Source organism: Haliotis rubra, unplaced genomic scaffold, assembly GCF_003918875.1.
Source record: "Haliotis rubra isolate DU_JTF1 unplaced genomic scaffold, ASM391887v1 Scf1037, whole genome shotgun sequence".
Lineage (NCBI taxonomy): Eukaryota > Metazoa > Mollusca > Gastropoda > Lepetellida > Haliotidae > Haliotis > Haliotis rubra.
In genome coordinates, this window is record NW_025764934.1 from 55,128 (window position 1) to 77,588 (window position 22,461).

General features: G+C 42.1%; 1 protein-coding gene across 1 annotated transcript in view; it reads right to left on the reverse strand.

The window, feature by feature from the left end:
* LOC124273795 (centriolin-like) overlaps positions 1-19,744 on the reverse strand; it is a gene marked incomplete at its 3' end in the record, with an annotated part of 73,757 nt that extends 54,013 nt beyond the window's left edge. Inside the window, 2 exon segments of the mRNA XM_046709107.1 lie at positions 16,593-16,717; positions 19,486-19,744. Of these exon segments, the coding sequence (XP_046565063.1) occupies positions 16,593-16,717; positions 19,486-19,723 (363 nt within the window).
* Between the last annotated feature and the right edge of the window lie 2,717 nt (positions 19,745-22,461).

Genomic DNA, 22,461 nt, shown 5'->3' on the forward strand with positions numbered 1-22,461 from the left:
TGCTAAAGGATGTAGAAATTATTTGACATAATTTTGTTTTGAAAAACAAATCAAAATGGCCGCCATTATGGCCGCCATTTTGTTTTGTCGTGTTTTGCCTTCTCAGCACTTAAATCTACATAAAAATGAACACCGAATGTTTCCATTTACATCCAAAGTCGATACTTTTGATGTGTTTTGACACTTATTTCTCCTAGAGTGATGGCTTGGGCACAAAACAAGTCACTTGGTTGGTCATATCGTGGTAATTTAATGTTTTACAGCTTATTCTTTGAGACAGGGGTATTTTAGCGATTCTCCGACTTTTCATGGAAATGTGTGAGGGTGATTTATTTAATGGCAGTTAACATTATTTTTGTTACTAAAACAAGTTGTTTTTGGTTTCTCTTTACTTCTAGAGTGACGGCATGTTATTAAGAATGTGTACATATTACCAAGAATTCAAAATGGCCGCCAAAATGGCCGCCATTGTAGTTTAACTACATATACTTAGTGGAGGAGTAAATTTGTACTGATATGAAATCCAAACAAATCATTTGGTGTCTAATGTTTAATACAGTATAGGAATAGAGCTAAATTTCAATGATAGGGTCAATCAAAGCTTCACATTTGATGAAATAACATTGTCCAAAACTATGCTTCATGGCCGATAACTACGTCAAAGCTTTGGTTGTAGGCATTCAAATTGTTCTATCAGATAACTCTTAATAACTCTTGATACATCCATAAGCTTGCAATTAACCCTCCTTTTCACTTTCTTTCATTTCATATCTTACTTCATGTCACAATCGGACCTGTGAAGATCCGGGTTAGAATGGACCTTCAATAACCCATGCTTGTCGTAAGAGGCAACTAACGGGATCGGGTTGTCAGGCTCGCTGACTGGGTTGACACATGTCATCGTATCCCAATTGCACAGATTGATGTTCATGCTGTTGATCCCTGGGTTGTCTGGTCCAGACTCGATTATTTACAGACTGTCGCCATATTGCTGGAATATTACAGAGAGCGTGAAAGTCAAATGTGTTCGGGCAACATTCATCTGCCATACAAATAGACATGCCTCTGTGCACACTATATCATTCTTTCTGCTGGCATGCTGACTTTTTGCATTTACACGATGTCAGTTCAACCAATCCACGGGGAGCAGGATCTCTTGTCATCAGAATAGCTGACCATCACAAATGCTCCAACCATGTCAACTGGTGAAAGAATATTCATGATTGGTTGCAGAGACTGTTTCCAAACATGGACTTTGTAGTTTACTCGTTCAATGTGATGTTTTAGACTGTTGGATGTTGGTGGGAGGTTTTCATTCAATATCTTGTGTCATCTACAGACATCACTGGATTATTTGGTACCTACATAGAACGCACAAACTGGCCACAAGATGTAATGAGTGTTTCTTGAACATCCAAATTGTCACCCAATTGTGTCAATGTTTGTTGGTGATTTTCAGAGGACTTCTGTAAGTCAATTCCCCAAAATGGGACGGAGTAATAACGTACTTAAAATGAGATTGCCATACTAAGAACGGAATTGCCATACTACGAACAGAATCGCGGCGCTTCAATCTTACTGGGTATGTGTGCGGACGTAGTGCAGTCCGGCATCAATTGCAATACGTTTGTACACAGTTTCCACCTGGTCCATCCCGTTTGCAGAACTCTACTGAACTCTAGTTAGTCGCTATTCCAAGCAAATATGTTCAAAACAAAATGAATCGTTCTGAAGAAACTTGTAGTACACGGTTTTAACAGTTTGCAATGGGTTCTCATCACGTTCTACTCGTTGTTAGTATGTTTATGTAGTTCTCATGCAGTTCTTACTATGACAACTCTGTGTGCATTACGATATGACAAGGTAGGGTATATATACATCGTTTTTAACATGGTCGTCATTTGGGATAGAGTTTCTATGAACAAGTTTGCAGCTGTCAGAATATTGAATGCTGGTTTCCTGCAATTTTTATCGGAAGCAGAGCAAGAGTACAATGAGTTGGTAGAGCAAGAAAGAAGGAAAACACAAGAACGTGTTGGGTGAGGAACTGGCTTAAACCTGAGAGGTGAATAGCTGGGGGACATTATCATCAACTGATGGAGGAGCTCCGCCTTGATGATCATGAGTCCTTCTACAATTTCTTGAGAATCACCCCTCCCATGTTTGATGAACTTCTTGAACGCATTGACCCCTTTATAAATTAGATGTTCACCCTTCTTCTTCCTTGGAGGCATGGTGATGTCAATGTTTCCACCTTGAAACTGAGAACGGAATAAGAATGGGCATATAAATCGAACCAGGAAGTGATTGCTATTACGATTGCACGCACTAGAAACGGAGTGAGAAAGTAGTGAGAATGGGAAGAAGTGTCTGAAAATGAGTTTGTTTAGAAGAATGAGTTAGAACGGGGTTGTGCGCATTAAAAACGAGATAGGTTTAGTTCAGAAGGGATATAAAGTGACTATGGACAGGATTGGACTGCTTGAAAATGTTGTCCACACGGGGTGAACGGGCAACTTTACCCACTCTAAACGTAACACCAACTGTCTGAGGACAGGGTAAAGACGAGACAGACGTACTGAGAACTGTTTATGATCAAACTAGCATTGTAATTTATACAAAAGTTACACGTTCTATCCCCGTTCGAGGTCACTTTACAGTTATTGTTTCGACAGGGCAGGACGTCCTAAGAACTACATTGGTGTGACTCAGGCTTTACTAACAGGTAGCATGGCTGGACCAACAGAACACCATCGTTCGTTCATACATGCTACAAGACTAGACTTGTTGACAGGACTGCTGATGTTTTTTTCCCCATTGTCTTGGCAGTGGTTTGTTTTTGCCAACAATCTTGACTTCTAGCGCCGTTGGCGATCCTCTTTTGATTTGCTCCCCTGCTTTGATTGACTCTTGTCTGGCATACCTGTCCCAAACAACATCAACTCTAATGCAGTCTGTTCGATTCAGAATTGAAGTGAAGTTGTCCCAATGCATATCAGCCAAGTGTCCAAATGTGGAAGCAGCTCCCTTTCTAAACATTTGCAATTTTGCCATTCCATCACCTATATGAACTGGCAACATTCTCTCCTCTGCTAGTATAAGCAGCGAAGGACCAAAAGCTTCCCTTAAAAGTTCATTTAACAAACCGCTTTTGATGTTCTTTCTTAATGTTCCATCTGAATGAGCCACTAGAAATGTCCATGTTCACATAAAGGTAAATGACAAATCCATTCAATCTTCCAAATGAATGATGTCTGCATCTTGTGAACATTGGAAGTGGAGTTGTTGTCCCAAAGGATATGATTCACAGCCTCTTGCATGTTAAACAGATTGGGGCAGAGCAGAGGGATAACTTCATAAGTAGTCGATTGAACTCTTCCAGGACAAACTTGTGGTCACCTTTACATCGACTGAACCTGAAAACCTTTTCTACATTGATTCCCAAAAAGGCTGTAAAGCCCAGGGATGAGAAGCTTCACACAACAAATGGATGACAAGTTGGATGTTCAACACTCATTATATCTTGTGGCCAGATTGTGAGTTCTATGTAGGTACCAAATAATCCAGTGATGTCTGTAGATGACACAAGATATTGAATGAAAACCTCCCACCAACATCCAACAGTCTAAAACATCATATTGAACGAGTAAACTACAAAGTCCATGTTTGGAAACAGTCTCTGCAACCAATCATGAACATTCCTTCACCAGTTGACCATGCTTGGAGCATTTGTGATGGTCAGCTTATCCCTATGCTGATGTCGAGAGATCCTGCTCCCCGTGGATTGGTTGAACTGACATCGTGTAAATGCAAAAAGTCAGCATGCCAGCAGAAAGAATGATATAGTGTGCGCATAGGCATGTCTATTTGTATGGCAGATGAATGTTGCCCGAACACATTTGACTTGTTGCCAGTAGATGACTCCTATTCTGACATGAGTGAGTGAGTGAGTTTAGTTTTACACCGCATTCAGCAATATTCCAGCTATATGGTGACAGTCTGTAAATAATCGTGTCTGGACCAGACAATCCATTTTGGCGGCCATTTTGAATTCTGGGTAATATATAAAAATCCCTAATAATATGCCGTCACTCTAGAAGTAAAGAGAAAACAAAAACAACTTGTTTTAGTAACAAAAATAATGTTATCTGCCATTAAATAAATCACCCTCACACATTTCCATGAAAAGTCGGAGAATCGCTAAAATACCCCTGTCTCAAAGAATAAGCTGTAAAACATTAAATTACCACGATATGACCAACCAAATGACTTGTTTTGTGCCCAAGCCATCACTCTAGGAGAAATAAGTGTCAAAACACATCAAAAGTATCAACTTTGGATGTAAGTGGAAACATTCGGTGTTCATTTTTATGTAGATTTAAGTGCTGAGAAGGCGAAACACGACAAAACAAAATGGCGGCCATTTTGATTTGTTTTTCAAAACAAAATTATGTCAAATAATTTCTACATCCTTTAGCAGCACACAGAAGTCAAAATGAAAGTGATCAGATTGATAGTAGTAAAACTATTAATGATTAACTTTGAGGTGTTGTCGGGCAGCAAACCAAATGTGATGAAAATTATCGCAGACCCCCACCACATATAATGGCCTGTAAAAAAAACCTGATACCACAATCTGAGAGTATTACAGGCCTTTTCATGAGCCCAAGACATCATACTAACTGAAAATAATGTCAAACAAAATCAGTACTGGGGAGGCTACGAAATCCTATTTCTAGGCCCCTTTTGAGATTCTCCTCCTGGACTAATAACAATGAATGCTTTGAGAGTTCATCACCACTTGCACTTCCCGGGTGGTCCTGTAAGTTAGACCTTAGTAAGTTAGTAAGTTGACTTTAAGCAGCGTTGGTCATAGAGAATCTCTGTATCACGCTGAGACAACCTACCCATTACATTATAAAAAACCTGTGAAGATTCCGGTGAGAATCGATCTTCAGTAACCCATGCTTGTCGTAAGAGGCGACTAACGGGATCGGGTGGTCAGGCTCGCTGACTTAGTTGACACATGTCATCGTATCCCAATTGCGCAGATTGATGCTCATGCAGTTGATCACTGGATTGTCTGGTCCAGACTCAATTATTTACAGACCGCTGCCACACAGCTGGAATATTGCTGAGTGTGACTAACTCACTCACTTGTATGATACAAATCACTTCTACACTTCCGCTGAAGTTGAAAAATACAAGTAGGAACAAAGCATGCTGCATTTGTTTGCCCTTAATAACCAAAACACAGAAAAAAATATCACAATACACATCATTAGAAAATGTTGTATTGTGCAAGCTACACAGTTTATATGGACTGACTGAGTTTGGTTTTACGCTGCTTTTAGCGATATTCCAGCAACATCACGGCGGGGGACACCAGAAATGGTTTATACGGAACTTTCTCAGCTCATGACTGTTGTCAACTACAACTAAAAGTTGTGGACAGGCAAAGTTTTCAACCATCATACTTTGAGTTCTTGTGCACTGACTGACATTCAAGGTTTTTCATTCAATTATTACCAATGTTTAACAGAATATGCTTTGGGTTTTCACTGAATTTTTTCATTTCTTGGCATACTTCTCAAGTTTCTGACCGGCTAGCTCCAATACAGGAATACACAGAAATATGAAACTTCCACACTGTGTGACGAGAATGTCCGGTTAGAACACTATCCCTCTTGCCAACCTGATTAAAATCTGAAAATAATCCCGGCATTTAGACGGTAAAAGAAGAATGAGAAGCATGTAAGGGAATACTGTAACAAGATTAATGTCAAATAAACTGGAGAAGCACTCTTGCAGAAGATTCAGTTACATGTTGTTTTGCTGTTGCTAAATGCTACAGTCAGCAACATTCCAGCTGTATTGAGACGGTCTGTGAGTTAATGAATCTGGACGAAATAGATCATGTGACTGACATCAACATTGGGAGACAATGACATGTGTCAATCAAGTCAGCGAGCCTGAGCAAGTGTTAGTCAAGCCTTACGTGAGTGAGTGAGTTTAGTTTTACACCGCACTCAGCAATATTCCGGTCTGTAAATAATCGAGCCCGGACCAGGCAATCCAGTGATTAACAGCATGAGTATCAATCTCGGCAATTGGGATCCGATGACATGTGTAAACCAAATCAGCGAGCCTATCACTCGATTCCGTTGGTCGCCTCTTATGACAAGCATGGGTTACTGAAGATCAATTCTAACACAGATCTTCACGGGTCGTCAAGCCTGACGACAAGCATGGGTTGCTGCAGACCAATTCTAACCCGGACCTTGATTCTTCATGAGTCTTCATGTTCACTACTTTATTATAAAACTTCAGGCTTAAAAAGACTAAGTTTTTAAACAATCATGGAAGTTATGTCCATTATGAAATATGATTTTACTGATACCATCCGTGAAATTTTGACTGCATTTTCTAATTGAAATTTTCTAATTAAAAGGGTAACACAGAGCATTCCCAGTGTGTTATAGGCTCTACGACAGATTCCATTAAAGGAATCATCCATCTTTTGCCTCTACAAATTACGGTCAACATCTGAAACAGAAGTCGTTTCATAGCCTGTGAAGAGTACTGTTGTACCATGTTGAACATCTATAAGTAGTATAAGATTTCAATCTTGAATCAAGAACTTCATCAAAATATTTTCCAGTCTGGAACTGAACTAACCGTTTTGAAACCCTGCCATAATGCTCTAGAAAAAATGCTCTCTAATTGGCTAATGTCAACTTCATGTTAATTTTGGAATGGTTGGTCAAAGTTTGCAAAAGAACATTTCAACATGACCTGTAATCTGGTAACAGGCTATCCATAGGTAGCTACGAGGATTATCAAGCACTAATATACAAAATCTGATTTTTATGAGCGAGTAAATGAGTATGGTTTTACGCCGTTTTTAGCAATATTCCAGCAATATAAAGGCGGAGGACACCAGAAATGGGCTTCACAAATTGTACCTATGTGGGGAATCAAACCCGGGTCTTCTGAGTGACGAGCGAACGCTTTAACCATCAGGCTACCCTACAGCCCCTGATTGTTTAGAGATCACAATGGTTATGAGTCTGCACAAGGGAGACAATCATAACATACCTGGAAGTTTCGGAAAAGAAGACCATTGATAATAAAACACCCTAATTTTGAACCAAATTTCACCAATTTGCCTGACCCGAGCACTTCATTAAAAATCCTATATAAATTCCTGAAGTTACAAGGTTGGTTGGCTTGTTGTTTAACGCTGCACTCAGCAAAATTCCAGCTATATGGTGAAGGTCTGAAAATAATCAAGCCTGGACCAGACAATCCAGTGATCAACAGCATGAGCATCGATCTACACAATTGGCTATGATATCATGTGTCAACCAAGTCAGCAAGCCTGACCACCTGATCCCGTTAGTTGCCTTTATGACAAGCATGGGTTGCTGAAGATCAATTCTAACCCGGATCTTCACGGGGAGACAAGCATGGGTTGCTGAAAACCAATTCTAACCCGAATCTTCACGGCTATAGTCAGGGCAGATGCATGATGTAGCAGAGCTCCAAATAAGCTGCGTATTTGCGTATAATACGCTACAGAAAAGTTGAAATACGCAAGAAACATAAATGCCAGCATATGAAAAAACACTAAATATTTACGTTTACGCTATGTCAAAATCAGAATGCGTATTTATCCAATACATCAAAATTATGTTGGCATCGTATCAATTCGAGCCAATCGAAACAAATTTTTCCATCTCCAAATATTCGTGATTAAAATATTCTTGAATAATTCTAAACGCAATTAAGATGCGCAACGCAGATAGAATACCAGTCATAGTTTGTTAACCTTAACTGATTGGCCAACCTATAAATAGCGACCAATCAAATAGCTTTTTCCAGCGTACATATCCTGTAAACGAAACAAGCATGGTCGAAAGCTTCCACACGCTAAAAGTATCTAGTTTTTTTATGCTACAAACAGAAAACAACTTCATTAGAGGACTGCTAGATGAATGAATATTGCTGTGTTTCACAATCAGAATCAGTTGCTGGTGATATCTTAAATGAACTTGTAACATTCGCTATTCGCGGCGCGGAAGTGAAACAACATGATGGGAATTGTAAATTTTAACTATAAATTGTATATTTATATACTTATCCTATCTCACGCGATAAAGTCCCACCCTACCTCCCCACTACCTAGATTACCACCGTTCCGGTTTTGTCCTTTTATGGCTCCAAGATCGAGAATGAGTATGTGAGGTGATCACGTGGGTGAGGACCTCGCATGCCTCGTGCTGTCACGGCCTAGTGAGCATGGCTGAGGCAGGAAGGCACGCACAGCACGGGGACAGGGACAAGGTAGGCCTGGAGCAAAGTTTTAATTCGTTTCCACTCATGGTCGAATGAAGAGAGAGAGGTGCAAGTCGTGAGATAGGATAAGTATATAAATATACAATTTATAGTTAAAATTTACAAATTTTTAAACTTACCCTATCTCACGACTTGCACTTATCCCACGGTAGGAAGGTGGGTCATAGATTACCCGAAGTTCAAGCAATAACAGCTAGGCGTTATGCTAAAACAACCGTAGGAAGCAACTACAAGGCAGGCCAATAACTACCAAAGTTACTACGTGTGAGGGTGAGTTCGAACCCATTGACTTACTAAGCACAAGTGCTCCCAGGGACCGGGATTCCCGAGCAATGTGGTGTTCAGTCACTACCTTCACAAAGTGAAAGGACGCAGCTTAGCGAGTGTAATCAGTCGCATCGCCACGATTTCCAAGGTACCCCCGTAATAAACTAGTATCGGGCCAGCCTCTGCTTCGAAACAACCCCCACAGACACGGCCCCGAGGAGGGTGAAAGGGTAATTGAATCGGAAAACTCACAATTTTAACGTTCAGTACCACAACATCATCTTATGACTTCCACTACTTACCACAGTAAGATCACATAGATGTGTATAGGTACTTAGGAGCAGGAACGCTACGAAGTGTAACACTTTTCGGGAATGACTCACTTCACTGACTTAATTACTCCGTGGAGCAGAGGACAGTAAGTGAGGTGGCGACTCTCCAGAGTCTCAAAACAAATGAGAGGAGAAATCTAAATCCCAGAAGAAACAAAGACGCAAATCAGAAATAAGTTTCAGATTTATTCAGATTGTACACAAGCAGAAACGATCGCGACTTGGGATCAACTGCACAAATGGGATCCATATAGCATCGTAGCACAAGGAAGTTCATTATCTGCGATGTTGTGCCGCTGACAACTGCTGGGCAAGGATGAGTGGTCCAAACTGATGAAGGCCTTGAATATCCGTCACCGACACATCTCTGAGGTAATGAGACGAAAATACAGTGTCAGATCGCCAAAAACAACCCTCCATTATGGCAGTTAACGAGCAGTTGCTATGCAACGCCATAGTAGAAGCCAATGCCCTGGTTTCATGAGGGTTGGATGCCGTAGGTGGTGGCAAACCGGCAAAAGTGTAGGCTCGTAGTATTGTAGCTCGTAGCCAATATGAGAGTGTTGTGCGAGAGACTTCCGCCTTGGAAGCAGTAGACAAGGGTATAAACAGTCTCTTACGCAAACGGCGGCGCTCTTGCGATGCTTTAAGGAAAATGTGAAGTGCTCTAACTGGACAGAGAGACAGATCTTCGACATCTTCTGGACCCAATATAGTAGACAAAGGCGGGATTGTAAAAAGACGATCAGGTTGACCCGGCAACTGTTTTTTTGCGACAAAATCCCAGCGCAATCCCAAAAATACTTTGCCATGTCTACCCTGTTCAAAACGGACACGGTTGACATCTAGAGCATGAAGTTCTGATATTCGTGCCGCCGTGGCCAAGGCAATCAGAAAAAAGGTCTTGAACGAAACCTGTTCAAAATCCTTGTCCTGTAAGGGTTCATAATGCTCGGACACTAAGTGGCGAAGGACCACGGATAAGTCCCAAGCTGGTGGACGAAATTTCCTGGATTGGTCGGCTAGCTTAAAAGATCGAAGCAAGTACTGCAGTTCCGGTACCGTCGAAACCTTCGTACCAGAAGTCGTGGCTAAGACCGAATTAATAGCCGCCAAGTAGGTGGCTAAAGTGGAACCCTTGAGTTTCCTTGTAGCCCGTAAGTGTTGTAAATATTCCGCAACAACCTGGGGCGAAGCAGTAGTAGGGGAAGCGATCCCTCTGACCCGACAATAACATTCAAATTTCTTCCACTTATCGTCATACAAAGAACGTGTAGACGTATGATGAGCTGCAGTGATAGCTGAGGCCACTCTGTGAGAATAACCTTTGGCTATTAGTGATTTCTGCAAATGTGCCATACGTGAAGATTGAACGTCTGTGGTGACTCGTGATACACGCCCGAGTGCGGATGAACTAGTAGGTCGTCCCGCACGGGAAGAGGAATGCTGACTAGACTTTTTAGGCTGACGAACCAGCTTCTCGCCGGCCAAAAGGGCGCTACCAAAAGCAGTTGTACTTTGTTGGTTAACAGAACTTTCTGAATGACCTTGTGAAGTAGAGCCGGAGGCGGAAATGCATATGCGTTGAGACCTTCCCAGGGAATGGCCAAGGCGTCGTGATCCCAAGCTAGTGGATCTGGAATTGGAGACACAAATCTCGGCAGTTGGGAGTTGAACAAAGTGGCAAACAGGTCGACACTTGGTCGAGAGAGTGGGTAAATTATCGTCCGAAAAATCTTGGGCAGGAGTTGCCACTCTGTGGGCGACGGGCGACTGGAACGAGACAGAGCGTCGGCAATCACGTTCTTTGCTCCGGGGATGTGCCTGGCTCTTGCTACGATGTTGAGAGAATCTATCAGAAGATAAAATCGAAACGTCCACTGTAGAAGTGCTGCTGAACCCGTCGACCCTAGGTGATTGATGTACCACACTACCGTCGAGTTGTCGGACTGTATCAGCAAGTGAGACATCTTGAGAAGAGACGCCCAGTGCTGAATTGCCAGTAATACTGCTTTGAACTCCAGAATGTTTATGTGGAGTGACTTGTCTTCGGACGACCACTGCCCTGCCACTTGATGCTGAAAGAAGTGGGCGCCCCAACCTTCGAGAGAAGCGTCCACAAACAACTGATGGGTTGGACTGAAGGGCACCAAAGAGACGCCGGCACAAACATTCTGTACGTTGAGCCACCAACGCAGAATTGGACGTAGTTCCCTGGGTAACCGAATCAACTCCTGAGGGTTGTTGGTTTGAAGATGAGGTCGCAGAAATAACTGAAGCGGGCGAAGCTGCAGCTGACTTCTGTAAGTCAGAGCCTGAGCTGACGCTAACACGCCCAGCAACTCTTGCCACTGGCGTAGAGTTCTGGGGTGATCCCAAGGCTAGCGGAACCAGACGCTGAATTTTGGTCCACCTGTCCTGGGGAACAAACAACATGGCTTGTTCTGATTCGAAGACTGCTCCTATGAACTGAAGTCTGCGAGTTAACTCCGACTTCTCGTAATTGAGGAGCCACCCTAACTGTTTGAGCAGCTTGATGGTGAACTCCCGATGGATTTGAAGAACGATTGGATCCTGTTGTGCCTGGATACAATCGTCGATATAGCTTTCGAAGGTCACTCCCCGAGAGTGAAGGAAACTGCTGATGGGTTTGGTCACCCGAGTAAAAAGCCACGGGGCCGTAGAGATTCCAAATGGAAGGACTTTCCATTGGAAGTGATGGCCCTCGAAAGTGAACCTCAGATACTTCCGATGATCTGGGTGAATCGGAATGTGAAGGTATGCGTCTTGAAGATCGAGGGATATGATGAAATCCCCTTTCTTCAGAATTGAGCATAGAAGACTGACTGATACCATTCGAAAGTGAGGTGGCTGTTGAAGGAAACGAGCGTTGAATGTCTTCATATTGAAGATGAGACGCAACTTGCTGGAGTTTTTCTTTGGCACAAGAAAAATCAGGGAGTAAAACCCTGGAGTTATGCACACTGGATCGAGGCGTTCTACCGCATGTTTCTCCAGTAGAGTTGAGATTGTGGACGAAAGGACTGCAGCTTGATCCTGAGGATACATTCGCTGCAAAGGTTGAATGGTGAGGGGTGGTTCCCCGACAACAGGCATTCGATAGCCGTGAATGAGAGTCATTGTGACAAATGGATCTCCTAGAAACTCCCAGTTGGGAGCAAACAGACCTAACCTCCCGCCTACAGGGGAATCGAACACCGGAACCGCCGGAACCGGCAGAACCAATCCGAGCTCTGATTTCCGTGAGTCACTGTTTGGAATTTTTATTTCCAGTTCCAGCGTCGGGTCGAAAGGGGCGACGTGATGCGGAACCACGAAAAGGCTTCCTGCCCCTGCCTCGTGCTTGAGAAGGGGCCTTGCCTTTCATACAGTCACGAAGGTCTGGGTTGGAAGGGGTAAAGTGTGGGGTTCGACGATGCCGCATAGAGTCTTGAAGTTGAATTTTTTGCAACTCCAACAAATCTACAGATACTTGAAATTGGTTAAGACGGTCCACCTTGGATGCGACTTCTGCAATAGACCCACTGAACACCGTATCCCCCGACCATGGTTGACGAAACAAATCAGCCTTGAATCTATCTTCCCATGAGGATAAATTCAAAGGGCCCCGACGTCGTATGGCAAGTAGATAGCCAAAGAAATGAGACAGTTGCCCCAAGACCACCTGGAATTGGTCTAAAATCAGAGCCATACTTCCCCTAATGTCCGCGTCCTGGTCCGTATAGGCATGATTGACAGCTGCCGCCACAGCGTCAACAGCTGAAATGATGCAACTAATGGAAGGGATAGAATGCCGAACCGTAGTATCTAAGTGAGCCAATTCCCTGTCTTCCACAAAAAACGGCGAACTGGAACGCTTGCCACAGACCATGGAAATGTCATCATCAACTGAAGGTGCCGCTGACCAAAGTTGAACACCATGAGTATGTGCCGTCGATGGTCGGAACCTTGGAGCAGACAAACCATCCTTCGTCCTTCTAAGCTTATTGAAAGCCGCATCAAGAGAAGAAGGTAATTGTTGAAGACATGGACGCAAAGGAAGTGTGATACTGGAAATATCTCTATTAGTCACGGCATAAGACGTGGCCAAATCATCTGGAGATTTACTAAGAGGTAGCTGAAGTTTTTCAACTATCCAGGCTAGCACGTGAGCCGGTTCAACAACATCAAAACTGCCATCAGGAGTGGAGATGTCCGACTGCCCAGGTGAAGGTAAAGGAGTCTGAGACCGAGTCCGATCCCTCGAATCCACAGAACGATTATTGCTAGGTATGGCAGACGATTGTTGAACATGTGAGGACGAACGACACTGATTCCAAGCCCATGTAACGGCACGAAGCATGGTGTCTAAATCTGGCGCTGGAGTGGAATCAAGTGCAGGATTCCAAGCCTCAGCAATAACCTGTGACCGAGGCAAAGTAGAAGTGGTATGGCGGGAAGGTGAACGCTGATCCACTGAAGCATAACGCTGCCAAGCAGGTGAAACCACCCGCACAGAACGACGTTGATGAGGGGTACTATCATGTAAAGGCACTGACCGCAAGTGCTCACTAGCCCTAGACTGACTAGATGGGATATTCTGATTCACCTGAGGTGAATGAGACCGACTTCTAGAATCCCTATGACGAAAAGACACCATACGGATAGGTGAACCGGATCGAAAAGGCGAACCACTTCGACTAGGTGAGACTGAACGACTATGGTAATCAAATTGCTGTGGTGATTTGATTCGACTATGAGATGGTGAGTCGAACTGAAACACATGTTGAGGTGAATTGAGTCGGGAATATGAACCGGTTCGTCCTGGTGAACCCATTCGATTACGTGAATCAGTTCGGTCAGGTGAACCCATTCGAGTACGTGAAACAGTTCGGTCAGGTGAACCAATGCGATTACGTGAATCAGTTCTGTCAGGTGAACCAATCTTCACGATGAATCACGGTCAGGTGAATCAGTTCGAGTAACGGAATCAGGGTGAACCCATGCGATTACGTGAATCAGTTCGGTTAGGTGAACCCATTCGATTACGTGAATCAGTTCGGTCAGGTGAACCCATTCGATTACGGTCTGGTGAGCTCGGCAGGGTGAACCGGCTCGGCAGAGTGAGCCGGCTCGGGAATGTGAACCGGTTCGTCCTGGTGAACCCATTCGATCACGTGAATCAGTTAGGTCAGGTGAGCCGGTTCGGCTGAGTGAACTCGTTCGATCTTTGACTGCACGGTTAGGTGGTGAAACGAATCGCAGTGGTGAATCGGTTGGGACTGGTACATTGGAAGGACGACAAGAGCTCGAGCGTGAACGAGATCTAGAACGACTCCTCCCAGCAGTAGAAGAACGCATTCGAACCTTCGCACCAGATGGTGACTGAACTCGTGTGGGTGAATTGTTTCGGTGGGATGAAACCGTAGGAATAGGAGAACGGTTACGTTCCAACCGCGCCGATCCCCGCTTCGATGATGAATGCTTGGACTTAGAAGTTCTCGAAGTCTGTGAACGTTCCGAAGAAACGGATCTACGAGATAAGGTAGATCGCAGGTCTTGCGTAGAGGAAATATCAGTCATTACCACCCTGGCATGCCCATGAGAACTTAAACTAGGTGAGGGAAGCGCCCCAAAAAGCCTTTTAACGTTCTCAGACAAATAGGAATCTGACGAAGCGTCCATAAAATCCTCGTCAAGAGAGACGGGCGATTAAGAACGGTGAGCAGGGAGGGTGGGGCGATCTAAACATTGTTTCTTAGCGGGAGATGGACCAAACCCCGCAGAAGCATTCCTAGCCCTATCTGCCAAACGTCTGGCACAAACACGTTTGTAAGATTTAAAAGCCTCATTAGACAGTCCTGAACATTTAGGACAACGTGTGTCCCAATCACAACAACCCACACAATCAACACACGACGTGTGTGGGTCCCAAGCTGAAAAGACTTTATTACAACGGGCGCAAAACTTTCGTTTACTGGCCTGAACAGGCTTATCCATTTTGAGCAATTCTCAGATGAAAAAATTTTCACGTCCACTCTGTGGAGCGACAAGAAAGAGAATGAGTATGTGAGGTGATCACGTGGGTGAGGACCTCGCATGCTGTGCTGTCACGGACTAGTGAGCATGGCTGAGGCAGGAAGGCACGCACAGCACGGGGACAGGGACAAGGTAGGCCTGGAGCAAAGTTTTAATTCGTTTCCACTCATGGTCGAATGAAGAGAGAGAGGTGCAAGTCGTGAGATAGGATAAGTTTAAAAATAAGGTTTTGAAAAAAAACAGTTGCTATGTGGAAAAATTGAAAATATCCATGGTTAATTTTGCATAAAATAAGGTCTTATGAGGTCATGTTGTAGTGTGTGTCAGGCACGCCTCTTGCACTTGTTATTTGAAATGAATACCAGGATCTTAAAGATCATCCTCGATAATCTCCAGGGTAACGCTACGATAACCCTCCATTATACCCTGGATGCATCCACGGCTTGGGGCGATGATTTTATTACCTCCCTTGGCTGGCTCCGCATTCTCACAGTAGCTAATCAGCTAAGCCGCCGTTACAGCCGAGCTTGCCAGTGTCAACAAAGATAGCAGTCGCAGTCGCGAAAGTTTGTTCGCAGTGTCACACAGATTTTCTGGGAAATAATAAAGACAAATTCACAGATGTGAAACTTTAAAAACTATATGAAAGAACTCCTTCTACTTCTTTCAGAGTACCTCTGCATCAATTGTGTTGCCAAGTTTAAACGGTTAGATAATTTGAGTAGCGAAAGTGAGTTGTGATTAGTTCGCTCAACATCCCAGCGTAGGCACTTGATTGGATAAAAAGCCAGCCAAGGGAGGTAATAAAATCATCGTCCCCAAGCTGTGGATGCACCCAGGGTATAGTGGAGAGTGATCGTAACGTATACCCTGGAGATTATTGAGGATGCTTAAAGATATGGTGGGTATCAAATGCATAGATACCCACTTAAAATTGGAAATACCCACTTAGTTTAAAAAGTGTGGGTATCATACCCACATGGCCAAAGGCCTATCTGGAGCTCTGGTGTAGTACACAAAATTTGACTAATACATCTGTCTTAATATGATGTAAATATGATACACACGACAGCCATAGATGCATTAAATGCTTCTTTTTCTAGCTTTGATACTTCAGTTGTCAACAGCAATAGGCCCTATGTTAATTTTAAACAGGAGTCATCAAGAGACGATAAATCCCCCCATTTTCCACAAATCTGACCGAGGTAATCATCAAGTCCTACAAGAGTCAAATAGCAACTTCATGAGGGAATATGTATCCATCTGTCTATATATACAGGTTGGTCAGCTATTGAAACAAAGGAATAGGGATAATGTACTTGGATAAGGATAATCATAGATGGCTAATATTTTGCGAAGCTCCTGGTAACTGGAGAAATCATCTGAAAATCACTAAATATCAAAAGGCACCAGTTGACAACCTGATCAACATGTGTGTAGAGTTTTGTGAATGAAGACTTATTAGTTTTAGAGATACAATCTGGACAAAAAATTATTACAGACGGACAGACAGACAAGCTGGTTGCTATATCCCCCCATATTGTTATACAGGGGGATGATAAAGGAGAGAGGCAGTAGACTGCAGGACGACCTTACCTTGATTTTCTTGCCTCCTTCCCGACCAAGCGTCAGGTTGAGGCTTGTTATCATGTCATAGTTATCTTCCTTCGCCATCTTCTTGATCATATCCTCCGTGATGTAGCGGACACCAGCCTGAGATGCTGCAACAGAAGAAACATAACTTGTACAGTACCCCAACACTGAATCCTCTCTCTGTCTGTAGCTACATAGCTACATAGCTACATAGCTACATAGTGAGTGAGTGCGTGCGTGCGTCGCGTCGCGTCGCGTGGAGCGTCGCGTCGCGTATGCGTCGCGCGTCGTCGTCGCGTGGTTTTACGCTGCTTTTAGCAATATTCCAATGATATCAGGGCCGGGGACACCAGAAATGGGCTTCACACATTGTACCCATGTGGGGAATCGAACCCGGGTATTCGGCATGGCGAGCGAACACTTTAACCACTAGGCTACCCCACCACCCCTACGTAGTGAGTGAGTGAGCGGAGTTGAGTTTTACGCCGCACTCAGCAATATTCCAGCTATATATTATAATCGAGTGACAATCCAGTGATCCTCAACATGAGCATCAATCTATACATATGATTGGTATGTGTCAACCAAGTCAGCGAGCCTGACCACCTGATCCCGCTAGTCGCCTCAACAACAAGCATGGGTTACTGAAGATTCTAATTCTAACCTGGACCTTCACGGATCGTATTAACAAAGTAACTCCTACATCGATACCAACATCTGATACACAATGGTCCATACTTCAGGGATTTCGTTCCACAATACTATTCATCTGATACAGTATTATTTTTCATATGTCAAAGATTGTGATGTTCTTTTTTTCAAAGTGAATGACAACCCTGTGTCATATTTGATGGGATATTGTAGATGTGGCAGTCACTGGCAGGGCAGAAACATAAGGAATTTAAGATCCCCTACTAGTAATATACTAATATTATCTTGACAAGAGGAGTGACGATACAATAAGGCCTATTATCATGCAAGCATATTTTTCCGGCTACCTGATTGGTCTAAAGGCGGTCACGTGACCATTGACAGAAAAGCATATCGACTCCAACCCAGGTCCGACCAAAAGTCATATTGACCATATTATGACGTCATTCACGTCAAGCTATCACGTCAAGCTATGACGTCATTCTATTGTTTACATGTCACAGTATTGTTGACATAACGTTATTGGTTTGTAGTGAAAATATAATTACTTTTCTTGACTAAATGGACATGTTTTGGATTTTAGAAGCTTTTTTGGGGTAATTACTCTGACTTTGTCCTCGGTCAATATTGCTTTTCGCGGGTCCATAAAAACAGGTATTGACCGAATTCGCCAGTCTATAATTGTATAATATGATACATTTATAACTCGCCCATGGAAGATACTGCAGTGTAATATTTTTACGGTAATATGTAAAAATAATATTTTTACGGCAATATTACGCTAGTGTAATACCGCTAGACGTATGACGTCATAATGGTTTACGGTTATGACGTCACAATGCTAATACCTCTGTCACAATGGCATTAGGCCTTGCTTGACTTGCGGAAAGCTGAGAGTCATCACACTGCAGGCACTTTCTATCAATTTTTTTTGGAGAGTAATAAACAGAATATTAAACTCGCTTCCGTGAAATACCATTTTTATTAAACTTGTTAATGGTTGGTCAGTATCCTCTATATATTAGTAATATGGGCTACCAGGGTACAATGTGATACATTACTCTATTAAGTAAGTTCAAATCATCTCCCTTTCCGTAGGTAAATCACAACCCTGAACAAACTGAACATATTTAACTGAATTACAAGAAGTAAAATTGTCCAGGCTTATCAATAACACTGTATCCCATCACTGGTGAATGAATACTGATTACACATTTACCCTTTGTTAATTTCACCATGCATGTAAACATTAGGGGTGGGTATTGCAGTGAAGTTTCATATTGCGATATATTGCGATGCGAAAGCATATATTGTGATATGTATTGCAATATATTGCAAGATTTGTTTTTAAACAAAAAAACTACTTATACTCGAGTTGAAACAAGGAAAAGAACAATTTAACATCAACACAGTGGTTATTAGTTTGAACTAGTTTCTCCACTCTCAAAAAAAGACCTGAGATTTTAGAGAGAAACTTGACCTGGTCAGGCAGAGATCACTGGTCATTAATGAGTAAATATTTAAAACATTCAGATCCAAAACATTGCAAAACATTTGAACAAAAATTTAGAAGACAACTTCAAACCGAACTTAACTTGACTTCCGGTGTGAAAAACGGAAATATCCGAACATTTCCGAGTGTTACAAAGTTTTCCGAATGTATGTCGAAATACCGGTTTTCGATCAGCGTATCGCAATACGTATCGATTTCATGTCTGAACCGGTAAATACCGGTAAACCGGTTATATTGCGCAGCCCTAGTAACCATGGTTATAACAACAGAGGCTCTGTCCTGATGTTGAAGATAACCAAAACGTTTGCACAGAGTATTCGTAAGAATAAAAAAGTAAATTATGTGATTATCAGACTTGATGGATAAGCAGTTAAAAAAATATTTGAGTATATCTCATGTTGTCAGTAACATGACATGGAAGCATCTCGTAAACATGGCAAAGGACGCCTGGCAGGCAAACTTATTTAAAGTCTTTTATATGTTAAGATTAGAGATGTACGTACATTAGGTGAGCTAAACAGAAAGATGAATCTTTTATACTTTAAACAAATTAATGAGCACCTTAAAACACTGAAACAAAGACGCTGACCATAGTTATGTTTTGGGTTGTTTTTTTATTTGTGACAAGCTTACATACATTGAACATATGTTAAAGAACAAGCACAAAATGAGATCTTCTTATTTCTTGAAAGATCCTCAAAAACTGGGATATGAATTGTCACAACAACTTACTTGGTGTCCGAACTGGCGATAAGCCTTTCCTCTGATCACTGCCAGGAGAGACGGCCCTTCTGGCCGAGGTACCCTGACCTCCACCAACACTGAGGTTGACTTGACGGGGGATGTCTTCAGCTGACCGGGCAATGTTGCCCCTTCCCCTGGCTAGGTGCGATGTGGCCGTGGAAGGGCTGCCCTTGGATGCCTTTGGGACCGGCAGGTTGGACATACCTCGTCCTGTACTCCTCTTCATCGTGGAGGATGCTGGTGATACCTTTCTGTAACAATAAAAATATACTAGCGTTGGCTATCGCACACAACATGCAGATGGATAACCGATGTTCAATAATCAATCAATAATTGACTAATTGTAAACCCAGGGCTCGAATTAGTGCTTTGTTACTTGCACCGGTGCAACCCAATACTACAAAGTGCAACCTAGTTATTAGTCTAACTTGCACCAGGTGCAAGTCAAGTTTTGAGACTTCAGCTGGAAAACAGAATGATGAGGAACTGACTTGGAAGAGTGACTCTGATGACTGTATGAGCAGTGACTGAAGGATTTACTGTTCATGAAATTTAAAGATAACTAATCTTATCAGTCCCAAATTTCTTTTGTTACAATGTTCTAAACTATCATTACCAAAACTCAAGCATTATATTTTATACCAGATTTTATATTGAGCAGCAGGTGCAACCTGTTTTTATCTGATGCAACAAGGTTTCTACCTAAGGTTGCACTGGGTGCAAGTAGGTTTCATTTCTTTAAGTCGGGCCGTGAAACCCCACCACCAAACTCCCGTGGCCAATAACAGGACACATTCACGTTACAGTGCAAACAAAACCGGCTCTGACTAAAACTACAACTGAGACGATCAATGATACTTCCTGTTATGTTGTTTTCATTGTAACATTGTTACATCCAGTATATATACTTCCCCCTTCTTCATGTCCAATTATGCTTGACAACGGTACAAGAATCTGTATCGAAACGTCGCACTCACGAATAAAAAGAAGTTGTTATCCATAAAGTTAGTTCTATATGATACTTCCTGTTGTTACAAGAACACAAGTATGTTGTTTACATACTGGAAAACTGGAAACTGCATAAGTTGCATACACCTTGATGTAACAAACAAACCAAGAAAAATCATACTCTCACGTTTTATTTCATGTTTCATGTTTTTATGAATATCAATTTCTCTACCAAGCTCATAAAAAAATCACTCATGCAAGCGAGATCGATCGATAGACTGATTATTGAATCACTTGCACCAGCACTAAAAACTACTCCTAGCATCATGAACTGGTGGGTAAGCCTTGCTTAATGCGTCATTCGATACTATTAAGCCATGTCTGTTGTCGTCTTAAAGGCAGGCAAGATCCTGAGATGTAAAGATAAGAAGCCATGGATTCACCAGATGCTAAATTCCACATCCTGTACACTGACTGAGTATGGTTTTACGCCGCTTTTAGCAATATTCCAGCAATATCACGGCAGGGGACACCAGAAATGGGCTTCACACATTGTACCCATGTGGGGATTCGAACCCGGGTCTTCGGCGTGACGAGCCAACACTTTAACCACTAGGCTACCCCACCGCCCCCATCCTGTACAAACAACATTAGAAAATGACCACATGGAAAATAGGGATCCGTCAATACATCCATACATCGATACTTTTTATGAGATGATACAATTGTCGATACATTCAAAACTGTATTGATAGTTAGGAGACTGTACTGTGTTTGACGAATTGGGGACGGATACCAGTGGCTATATAGCCACAAATTTAGTTATATCGGCGACGCCTAAGAATTATCACCATTCTAATTCAACTCTTTCTACGCTGTTTTTTTCGTGAAAGAAATTCATTATTTAAACCAGGTCAAAGGTCCTCTAGGTCAAAGGTTAATCATATCACTCCTTGAACTTACACCATCGCCAGAAAAAGTAGTTCCCTTTTCATACATTTGTTACATACACACTGACTAAATCTGATAATGATGAATAAATTATAGTGTTATAGCAAAAATGGATGGAATTATCATTAAACCACCCTCTAGTTATCAGAAATGAGCGGGCCGCTGCAAAATATAATGGCCCGCTGATTCCATAACGACGGGCCATTAACAGGTCTGTTGTCAAATGCTCCATTATGACGTCATAAATCTTGTTCCATAATCTAACTGTGTTGGGTCAACAGCCCATTGCGGTTGTTTGAAGTAAACTTGCAATTAAGTTATGATACTGTTTTGACATTTTTAGCACAAATTCCATCCATTTTGCTAAAAAAGGGGAATGAATTGAAGACCTAGGCCTTCAGCAAATGATAATGTCCTGAAAACAGCATTACCCCTATAGTGTAGGGATACATTCAAAGGTTTTGGTGAATCAGTTTTCAAATTGCGACCGTATATGCTGATCATACGGTCGGAAATTTAAAGCACTGACCAGTCAGAACTCGTGTTACATCCTGAGTTGAATCGGTTTAAATATGTTTATGTATCATTTACATTTTGCAATTGTATCATGTTTTTTTGATGTTATGAGAGTTATAAATGATTATTTTTCATGCAGAAAGATGGGAAATTAGAACTTCCAAAATGTTGATCTCTTCATGGACAATTATAAAATATGAAATATTAATGTTCAAAATGTAACTAAATTTACACAGCAATGCTGCGAAAATAGGTATCGTAATAACTAATACATATCGAATTGTGAAACTTATGTATCGTGATATCCCTAATGGAAAATATAGAATACATCCACAGACATTTACAGGTCTGTTTAGAAATATATGCTTCTATTTTCAACATTTGTACCACCTAAACAAACTTTGATACTTAATCATTTACCATGTTTACACATACAATATATCCTCATGTTATCGGTTTTAGGATAAACCATTGCAAAACATGTCCCTAACTTCTTAATGACAACTCTCTCTTAAACATAAGAGTTTTACAACAGTGGGTTACACAGGT